Below are 10,868 nucleotides of genomic sequence, written 5' to 3' on the forward strand. Positions count from 1 at the left end.
GGGGGGGTCGGTAAAGGCGGAACAAACCGGTGTGCGCGGCTACATGCTGTAAACTGCTCGCCCGCACTGCAGATTATTAACTCTTAGTCTGCCGAGAGATGCTTCCAGACAAGGTAGGTGAATTTTATCTATTTGCTCTTCACTCTTCATGTACCGACATGTGTACAATGGACGCAAAGTGCATTAATGTCGCATCATGTGTGGAGCATTTTTAGAGAGCGCGTGAGCGCGGAAGCAGCGCCGCTCAGGCTCACACACAAAGAGATGACACACACACACACACGCTCACGCACACGTTCGCGCACAAGCGAACACGCACACACAGTTAGTTGATGCACTTTTATGTTTTGCTGCATCACTATATATGCATTTCTCGTGGACCTGACACGCACTGAGACGCATCCAAGTCAGCTAACAGGGCATCATGATGCTTAGCCAATTACCGTAAATGTCGCAAGAGTGCTTCTTCACCTCTGTTTATACCCACATGCCGTTGTGGTTCTTCGGTGTAACCCTGAGGACAAACTCGAAGTTCCTCCTCCTTCGCCCATTGTCGCACTCTGCTGATTGAAAGGATTTGCTTGTTGTGTGAGTGAAGTAGGAGGATAGTTACTAGTAAGGGATTTCCATTTCCCTTTTAACATGAGAAGCGCTTCATCCAACTGTGGGACATAATCCGTCAAACCGGACTGGAGCAATGCCAAATGGCTCTGAGACACAAGTGATTAAAATGTGATGCTACCCCTTTAAATTGCAATGAAATAAAGTTACTACTTGGCTGCTTTAACGTTACATAGCATTTAGGGTGTGGACAAAGTTATGTTGGCAAAGTGTACACGTGTCTCATCTCTGAGCCATTAAAGGCAATTTCTACTCCTGCAAAGACAAACTGGCTTCAAACATGAGCTCATTTGAAGAAAAGGAGGAAAGTGAGAGAGTAGGAAAGGTTGACAAGGACGGGCTGCCATACAAAGGACATTCACACAACCTTCCAGAGTCTGCAGCAGTTTCAAAAATTCATGAAAATCATGCAAGCATGAATGCACATGCTCAGAAAGACTCAACTCATCCTAAATGCTAAAAATACTGCGAAACTGTATGCTAACTGTGATTTTTGGCTTGTTCTCCATTCCAGATGATATATGTAAGCATACTGTACATGCGTTCTTATACTGCTTTGGTAAGAGTATGATAAAGCAGTCCTTTGCCAACTGGATACATGATAAGGACATTTGATAGGATCAGCAATATTTCCTGTGGAGGTTCTTAATGACGTATTTGTGAGATGTTAGCTCTGTTATTCGGCTTTTTCTGTAATTTGACGCTCACGTGAAAAAAATCCTTGCTTGTTTCATTTTCTTGTTGTCTTTCAGGAAGGTGGCGAGGAAGGCATCTTTTTACCTGTTCCCTCAGGATCTCATGGCCACATCCTAAATTAAGACTACTCTCACATTGCATGGGAACTGAAGCAAGGGCTGTAGCGCTATAACAAAATGAAGAGATGGAAGCTGAAAAGGCAGAGAAAACAATCTGCTCCTGAGCATTGACTTTAACATGGAACTGCTTTGAGAAATAGCAAACATTTTGAGTTAAAGCAAGAAGCACACAACGGGACCTGACCCTTTGCCATCTATGGCTACAGAGGCTCAAGTTGCCCACAGATTGTTGTGCGGGTGTGCACCAGAGTGCGTTATTTAAGTTCACACGCAAGAGTGTGGTCGCCCCTCGAACCAAGACGGGCTTGTAGTGTGTCTCATTTCGTTCCCAGATGCAGAACATCCTTGACCAAAACTTAGACATGGCTACAGCTCTACTAGCTGGTGAGAAGCTGAAGGAGCTCATCCTGCCGGGCTCGTCGCAAGATGAGAGGGGCGGTGCATTGGCCAGTTTAATGGTGCAGCTCAAACTGGAGCTGCCCTTTGATCGTGTTGTTACGATAGGGACAGTGATCATCCCCATCCTGCTGGTCACCCTTGTCTTCACCAGGAACTTTGCAGGTGAGACTGTTTTTAACTACTATTCATGTTTCAGGTATAGTTTATAACAAAACATGGATTTGGACTGCACACTGGGCCAATCACCAGTCAGTTGGCGGATGATTGATAGCCTGTGTCCATTCATTGACGTTTAGGGGCTGAAAGGAAAATTTTATTGTGGAGCAAGACTAAATGTGATGGACCGGAGTGATGTTTGATAACTACTGAGTCAGGCATCTTGAAGAAAACATGCTACATATTATAGGCTACCTTGAGTGTGTTTTTGTCGCAATGGCTTTGGCCAACAGAAATGTATTTAATATGACTTGTGGAGTTTGCATGTTCTCAGCATTCTATGGCTTCCTTTCATGGTAGGTTATTTCACAGTCACCCTGTGATTGACTGGTCATCAGCCCAGAGTTATTACACCAATTGGCCAAAGTCAACAAAAATCGTCTTTGTAAAACAGTGTTTTCCAAGAATGCTATTGGCTGGCAACCAGTTCAGGGTGTCCCCTACCTACTGCCTGAAGACAGCTGGGATAGGCTCCAGCACACCCCGCAACCCTTGTGAGGATAAGCGGATCAGAAAATGGATGGATGGATGGATGGATGGATGGATGGATGGATGGATAAATGGATGGATGTTTCCAATATTGATTTAGCCAACGAACTTATTTTATATTGGTAAAATCTCACGGCACACTACCTGAAACATCACAAAACTTATATATATTGATATTGTTGGTGGCAACCCTAATTTTGACGATGCACTGGAGATATGTGATAAAATGTTCAACTACAATGACATTTTTACACACACACAGACAAGCAATGTGATGAATGTGCCCTCTGGAGTGATGGCGTTGATAAAGAAATTAGACTGTTCACACATTTAAATAACATAAAAGCAAAATCCTGCAATTGGTAGGAGTTGAAGACCAGTCCAGGGTCAGCTGGGATAAGTTCAAGCTCAAACGTGACCCTAACGGCGACAAGCGATGTAGAAAACAGATGGATGGGTACCATCAAGTAAAAGTAGCTATACAGTGAATCCCAGTTATTGCAAGAAATTTTTTTAGTGTTGCTTATGTCTTTTTCTACCCTCAGAGGAGTCCATATACTGTTACACACCACACAACTTCACCAGAGACCAGGCACTGTACGCAAGAGGCTACTGCTGGACAGAGCTGCGTGATGCTGCACCTGGTGTGGAGTCTCACCTCTGGCCTTCACTATTTGAGCACAAGTTTCTACCTTATGCCCTTCTGGCCTTTGCTGGTATCATGTACATCCCCGCTCTGGGTTGGGAGTTTCTTGCCTCTACCCGGCTCACGTCAGAGCTCAATTTCCTGCTTCAAGAGATTGATAACTGCTATCACAGAGCTGCTGAGGGCCGCGCCCCAAAGATTGAGAAGCAGATTCAATCCAAAGGACCTGGCATCAGTGAGAGGGAGAGAAGAGAGATCATTGAGAATGCAGAGAAAGAGAAGAGTCCTGAGCAAAACCTTTTTGAGAAATATTTAGAAAGACGAGGCCAAAGTAACTTTTTGGCAAAGATTTACTTGGCACGCCACCTGGCTATCATCTGCCTCAGTTCCATCCCTATTTCCTACCTGAGCGCTTACTATGCCCGACAAAGACAGAACGAATTTACCTGTGCTCTTGGTGAGCTCCCGGACATTAGTAGTTATTCCGAGCTCAAGCTTCGGGTCAACTGCAAGCTGCCTGCTGTGCAGCTGCAACGAATCATGGCAGCAGTCGATATCGCTCTGCTCTGCACCATGAACCTTATTATCCTGCTTAATTTGCTGCATTTATTTGTCGTGCGTAAGTCCAACTTTGTATTTGACAAGCTACATAAAGTGGGTATCAAGACACGACGTCGTTGGCAGAAGTCTCAGTTCTGTGACATCAACATCTTGGCCATGTTTTGTAATGAGAACAGAGATCACATCAAGTCCCTCAACAGGCTTGACTTCATCACCAATGAGAGCGACCTCATGTATGATAATGTGGTACGACAGCTGTTGGCTGCTCTAGCACAGTCCAACCACGATGCAACACCCACTGTGAGGGACTCTGGGATCCAAACAATAGATCCAAACATGGATCCCTCTGATCTCGGAGTGGGAGAGATGCCTTCTGAGCCGCTTGTCATCAAACGACCCCGCAAGAAGATTAAATGGATCCCAACCTCTAATCCTCTTCCGCAGTCTTTCAAAGTAAGTTGGGAAACGGATGTCTAATGACCTTGAAAACTTGACAAGAGTTCACAAGTAGAGATTCAAATACAACTTAACAAAACGACATCAACATTACTTTATACATTGCTTTATGCTGTTGATAATGCCCGTTGTTTTTCTTCTGTGAAGGAACCTCTTACTCTGACACGTTTGGAAAATAATGCCAAGCCCGAAAAACCCAAACCTCTCAGACGAAAGACGGTAGCAGACAGTTTCATTGCGCCACTTCTGGATACAAAGAGCACACAGTATCCTGCAACAAAAGGTATTCAGTTTTGTTCAAATATTTTCGATTCATATTTTCACACAGGGCAGTACAGTTCTGCCTATCTTGCCCAGGTTCTCTCTGGCTACTCCAGCTTCCACACACATTCCAAAAATAGGCATGCTATGTTCATTGATGACTCTAGGTTGTCCATGGGTGCATGTGATTGTGTTTGTCTACATGTGCCCTGTGTTTGACTGGCAACTGCCCTACGGTGTACTTCCCTTCTCGCCCAAAGCAGCCTGGCTCACCTGTGACCCTAATGAGAAAAAAATACTCTGGAAAACGGCGACATGAATATTTCCATGCAAATTAAACATCTGAAGTGTAGAGTTCTACACCAGCTCCGGGCCTGATGGTCTATCTTGGAATTACAGTATGTAGTTTGTTACTTTGGGCTAGGGGTTCCCTGCATCCGACTATGAGATCGATTTCCTTCTTCAAGAGATTAAGAGGGCTACTGAGAGACTGAGTCACATTGGCATAGTTTATCTATAAAACAGAAGGAGAAAGACCATTGAAATGCCGTATCACTGAGTACAACATTTCTGAGATCTTATCAACATCTTCGTGTCCTTGTAGATTTAAGCGGGATGGAGAAAAAGCACACTCGCAACTTCTCTCTGGATGTTCACCCATACATGCTGACCATTCGTAAACCAAAGGTGGAGATCACAACCACAGACCCTCTTCCCTCAGAGCACAACATGGATACTGTATACCTTGAAGGCACACACACTGTTGTTCACGTTTCCAGTGCAATTACAGGTACGTTTCTTCAGGTCACTTCTTCAGATAAGAATCAAATATAAATAGCTCCAACCTCAGAATGTGAAAAGTAAGACTCTTAAACCCGCACTCTCATCAGAGGGCCGGAAAACTGTTGTATGCTATTACAATTAGAAATCTATGAATCCCTATTTCCATCACCAAGCAATACAATTTGGTTTAATCCTTGAGTACGGTACTTTTGCAAATCTTGAAGTGAAGAGGTTCAGGGTTCTAGTTAACAGAGAAGGAGTTAATAGGGAATTGTAATTTACGTGTTACACAAGCTTGTAGCCTAGCAGTTAGTGCATTCGACTTTCAACCGGTCAGACAGTGGCGGCAGGTGTTCGAAACCCAGGTATAGCTGGACAGAACAGAATCGCAAGATGTGGGGGGCGCTTTGGCAGTGTACTGTTTCAAATGACTGACCTTAAGGTACCTGCAAGCATTGGATTAATCCCAACTCAGTGTCCCATTTATGGATACCCAGCGTCCATCTTTGAAGCTAAATCAGGATAAGCGCCTAACAAATGTATAAAATACCAAAATTAATTTGGTAAATATTGTACAAAGGATAAATTATATGTTGATTTTTTTTTTTCCCAGAGAACAAAGTTTGCTCTCCAGAATCAACCACTGCCTTTTCAACAGTGACCCTGCCTACCAGCACATATGTCAATGGTGGCAGCCCCAACCCACCATCGAGTGAGGATCCCCTCAGTCCCAAACCATCTCCTCCTCCAAGGGAGCCTGTCACACAGGTGGAGAATCTTGAGTCTCAGCCACCAACACTCACCAGAGCCCCTACACACCAGCTGCTGAGTATTCATCATACTCTCTTTGAGGAAGAAGAGGAGGAGGAAAACCGTAGAGACAGGCTTGCAGGGCGACCCGGGGAACTCATTGTTGCAGGGGAATGTTAAAGGAAGATAGAAATTCTGATGGACTTCCTCCCTGATTCTGTTCTAGTCAACACTGCAGTTCTCGGCACACATGAGCACTAAGTCAACCATGTCTACTCTTCTCACACTCTTCTATGCTGGCTCGTTTGAGTGAGGTACAACTGTACCGCCGAATTGACTTTGAGACAAGTTTGCGTATGTGGTGATGTTGAGCTGAGTATTACTGTAGGAAACGATGTCGCATTCATATCTCAGGATGACTGTGTACAATTCATCACCCACCAATGAAACCAGCAGTGATCAAATTCAACAGGGTGCTACGGGGCAGGGGTGAAACAGTTAGGATGATTGGATGAATGACTATAAAGAGTGAGTGATCTTTCTTAAAACATACAGTATCTGCAAAGAGGACTGCATTGTCTTTAAAAAAGATTACCGGTAATTCATGTATCGCTTTGTCCCTTTATTACAATAGACAAGTAGAAAGGTAGTTCACGCAATACAGTCTTTGACCTGCAGAAGTAAATATGCAAAAGATGACAATTTTGTGGCAATAATGCGCTTACCACATCATACTGTATGTCTCAGTACGTTATACATCATACATACATGGGACTGTATATGATGTTTGTGTAGTGTTAAGCTATAAAGTGCATCCTGGCTTTGCCATTCACATTTCTTCACATATAAGGGTTACGTGTGAGCACTTGAAACAAGTATATTTTCACACCATAAATGAGAGATCATGTATTGAATAACAACAAAAGAGCTAAGTGGCCGTACATGTCTTCTAAATTTGTTTCCATGCTGCAACCTTTTTCATATGCTAACAATCGCCAGATCATTAAGACCAAGGAGGTGAAAATGATGAATTTTTCACTTGGAATTTCAATTTGTAGTAAGCTCCATTGCAGTAGCACGTTACACTAAGTACAATGAGGGGGAAAAAACTCATATACAGTACACGTTTATCACAAGAGACATAAAGCCAACTTTTAATTCTACGATCCTACAAATCAAAAAGCAATTTAATGAGACTTGTTGCACGGATACACCTAATTCAAAAGTCATTGCTATCATATGTACAAATTGAAATTACATTTAGACTGTGGTACGGAATTAATTAAATGGCAGGTATTAATGCAAGCGGTCATGTGGAGATGTAATCACATTGGTGACTGTAAAATGATAGACAGAAAACAAATTAAAATTATTGAATTAAAGTTGCATCTTGGTGACCCATCAATGACTACAATACCCACATTGCACCGCGCCACACTCGACCGTCAGGCACTGCTGCAATAGTAGCGACAAATTGCTTGGTTTGTTCAGTGTAAGTGCGTTATGTTTGGCGTATGTGCCTTGTAGTAATAATTTTTGTCGTGGTAATTATATATGTTTTGGATACACGTTTATTCTCTTTGAATTACTTGACAATTTGGACTTGTTGGCATGCCGGCTGGTGTTAGCGTGTTGTACGCAGTCGGCTATCATCGTTCTGCTTCTGAAACCGAAAAAATGCTGAGTGTTCAGCTAGCTAAGCTTTGTAGTTCGTTTGGCGACCTCCGTGTTTTAGGCTGATAGTTTCGTTGTCGCCATTATTTCAGTAAATCTCATGTATTCCTTTTCGTAACAATACGAAACGAGTTAGAACAGCCCATCGTTGGCTGTTAGCTGTGGACACATACGTCAACATTACTGTCGTTCAACTGTAAAGCGACGTCAGCAGGCGCAGGCTTCACTGACACTGTCGTCTCAACTTTAATTTTTTTTTAAATTCAAATTAATTTTGCTCTCTTGTCACGGGTAGCTTGGAAAGCTTCGAGTATGGACCAAGACAACAATTCTGAGGTTTGTGTATATATCTTTCCTTTCTTTTAAATATATATAAAAGTGTGTATTCTGCCATGCTGACAGATAGGTATCTTTAAGTGTTCGCTATTTAAAACGGATGCTATGCTAAACACCAATGATTCTTTGCTGAAAAACAAAACAAATATAAAAAAAAAACACACACACTTGCAGTCAAACTGGAAAGACCTGTGACTACTGTAGAGTTTCATCTCGATTTTAAGCTCTCACATAACTTGTCACAGGACCAGTCTGTGGGACGATTGGAGGATCCTTCAGAAATGGCACCACTTTCTCTTCCTCCAGGAATTTGTAAGATTCGACTTTTTAACCTCTCTTCCAAAGATATCATCTGTGTTTGCTGGTTTGTAGTTTTTTGTAACCCAGAAACTAACCTTTTTAAAAGATACCACTTCATCATTTTGTCAGTTGTAGTTATATTGATAACTACTGTATATCAGTTCTTACATGTGTCAACTGATCTTTCAAAGCACTGTCCATTTACTCCCCAAACAGTTGCAACTCACGTCCTGCGAGTGGCAAACGCAAGGAAGAATTTAGTGAACAGTATACTCGACTCACCCATGGTTATCTCTCACGCACGTACAAGTAACTATAAAATACAGAAAAAAACCCCGATTCCTAACATTATAGTACTCACTAAAGTCACAAAACAAATCAATGCGCATCATATAATATGAAAGGAAGGGAAACTGGTCTTTGCAGCTTTAACATGAAGGTATTGTGGGATTATTCAAATTCACATTGTGACATCATCGTTTTCCGAGCATGGACTAGGCACATGTTCATAAACAGGAAAGAGAGACAGTTGTGTTTTCAAGCTGGAAGTACAGTCACTATTTTCAGCAAAGTTCATTACGAAAAAAACCAAAAAAACATGCATCCCAGTGCAGTACGCATTCAAGCTTAACGAGAGAGTCACACCAGATTGTGTGAGTCCAGGAGGCCCACATTTAATCATTATACTTATAAACAATGTACATTAGAAATGTTGAGCTTTGCCTTTACAATAGTAAGAGTTAAATATGGCAAGGAAAAAAAAAGAGTGCCTTGATTTTAGTCTTGAAAGACTCTTGTTTTTTTTTTTTTTTTTTTAATTTTAAGTGAAATCCATAAGACTCACTTTGTTTTACTCAAAGTAATTATGATAAGTCAAAAAGGTTTTCTTTATATAAAAAACAAAAAACATTATTCTTAAATGTCACTGTTAAAAATGCATTTCCAATTAAGTGGCAAATCTAGGTATTAATTTTATGTTTAGCATGGTTGTCGGTATCTGCTGAATGTAACTATAAAGGTAACTTAGTTACTTTTAAAATCAAGTAGTCAATAAATTAACCAATTTACTTTTTCAAGGTAACTGTGGCAACCGTGATAAGGAGTAGAACGTACAGAATCAGGCATGAACTGTGGAGCCAGAGGTATCTCTAACTTTCCATTTTTGTTGAGGTTATTTCAGCATCCCCGAGGTCTGACTCAAAACAGTATTTGTTCTTCATGCAAATCTACCTGTGAGAACTCTGAAAAGACATTTATGGCCTGAACATTTATGTCTCCTTGTTTTTCTATATATGTGGGTTCTGTTCTGGTATCTACATACAATACATACAGTATGTGGCATATATGGGAGAGTTGAATGTCCTCTTGAGGGGTTCCATGCTGATAGTAAATAAAATGAAAATATGATGAGACATTCAAGCTAAGTGTTAAGTCATCTGTTTCTAGCGGACAGTGAAGCAATGGAACTGCTTTGGAAATATCGAGGCCAGCGTCGCCAGTCATCACCTGACCTACCAGAGACAGTGACCCGTCTTATTTCCCCTGATGGCAGCCTTCTGTACTTAGTGGGCACTGCCCACTTCAGTGACAGCAGCAAACGGGACGTGGCTTCGGTGAGCCTATTTTACTTTGAGACTTTGCAAGCCATCATTTTTTGGGACTATATTCATTTCCTCTGTCAATAAACATTTCTATTATTTCCTCTTGGCCCGTCTGTATTGCTTCTTATTCGATTTTTTTACTCTGCTGCAGACGATCCGTGCTGTGCAACCAGATGTGGTTGTTGTGGAGTTGTGCCAGTACAGGGTGTCCATGCTGAAGCTGGATGAGAACACATTGCTGAGGGAAGCCAAAGAGATTAACCTTGAGAAGGTCCAGCAGGCCATCAAACAGGTGAGACTTTCATAGAGCAAAGGACAATCCATACAGTTTATTGGGCATTTTTCCCAGTTGTCTTGTTTTGGGGGGTTTTTCAGTCACAAGCAATTTTCCAAATAGAAAAAGTGCATTTTCTCCTCTTCACTGAAAAAGAACACACCAAAAATGCATTCCTTGTTGTCGGTTTTCTTCAATGCCGAGTTCTTGGGCATTTAAGGCTGCTGGATTCATAGGATATTTTTGTTAATTACGTAGTGATTACCATCTTCACAGCCACCATATGGATTAACGTTACGAATGCAAAGAATAAAAAGTGTGTTTACTGCATGCGCGAATCAAGATAGTAGTGTAAATGCAGTTTTCACGCGATGTCGTTTTGGCAAAGCAGCTTTTGTAAAATGTGCTGTCAACTGGAGTCAGTATCTCAATTGCATTTGTTTCTTTGTGTTTGTCAGAATGGCGTGATGTCTGGCCTGATGCAGATTCTCCTGCTCAAGGTTTCTGCTCACATCACTGAGCAGCTCGGCATGGCTCCTGGTGGGGAGTTCAGGGAAGCCTTCAAAGAGGTGAAAATATTGTCACGACTTAACCAACACTAAACCTTATTGATTTTGACCTCCTGACAAATCTTGTCTTTTTTTTTTTTTTTTTTTTTTTTAAACGGGTGGACATTGGCCCTTCTG

At 41.8% G+C, this 10,868-nt stretch overlaps 2 protein-coding genes across 2 annotated transcripts in view; both read left to right on the forward strand.

The window, feature by feature from the left end:
• Window positions 1–6: 6 nt before the first annotated feature.
• Window positions 7–6,694, forward strand: panx2 (pannexin 2). The gene is made up of 6 exons (XM_019894036.1): window positions 7–113; window positions 1,374–1,997; window positions 3,086–4,200; window positions 4,351–4,486; window positions 5,069–5,254; window positions 5,861–6,694. The coding sequence occupies exons 2-6, from the start codon at window positions 1,769–1,771 to the stop codon at window positions 6,175–6,177; spliced, it is 1,983 nt and encodes a 660-aa protein (XP_019749595.1). The 5' UTR covers window positions 7–113; window positions 1,374–1,768; the 3' UTR covers window positions 6,178–6,694.
• A 697-nt stretch (window positions 6,695–7,391) lies between these two features.
• The window catches only part of trabd (TraB domain containing), an 8,458-nt gene continuing 4,981 nt past the window's right edge, over window positions 7,392–10,868 (forward strand). The window contains exons 1-6 of the mRNA XM_019894038.1: window positions 7,392–7,489; window positions 7,967–8,007; window positions 8,253–8,319; window positions 9,754–9,920; window positions 10,060–10,200; window positions 10,641–10,751. Of these exons, the coding sequence (XP_019749597.1) occupies window positions 7,984–8,007; window positions 8,253–8,319; window positions 9,754–9,920; window positions 10,060–10,200; window positions 10,641–10,751 (510 nt within the window). The 5' untranslated portion in view covers window positions 7,392–7,489; window positions 7,967–7,983. The remainder of the gene's footprint in view (window positions 7,490–7,966; window positions 8,008–8,252; window positions 8,320–9,753; window positions 9,921–10,059; window positions 10,201–10,640; window positions 10,752–10,868) is intronic.

The sequence above is a fragment of the Hippocampus comes genome, unplaced genomic scaffold, assembly GCF_001891065.2.
Source record: "Hippocampus comes isolate QL1 unplaced genomic scaffold, H_comes_QL1_v1.1 scaffold104, whole genome shotgun sequence".
Taxonomy (NCBI): domain Eukaryota; kingdom Metazoa; phylum Chordata; class Actinopteri; order Syngnathiformes; family Syngnathidae; genus Hippocampus; species Hippocampus comes.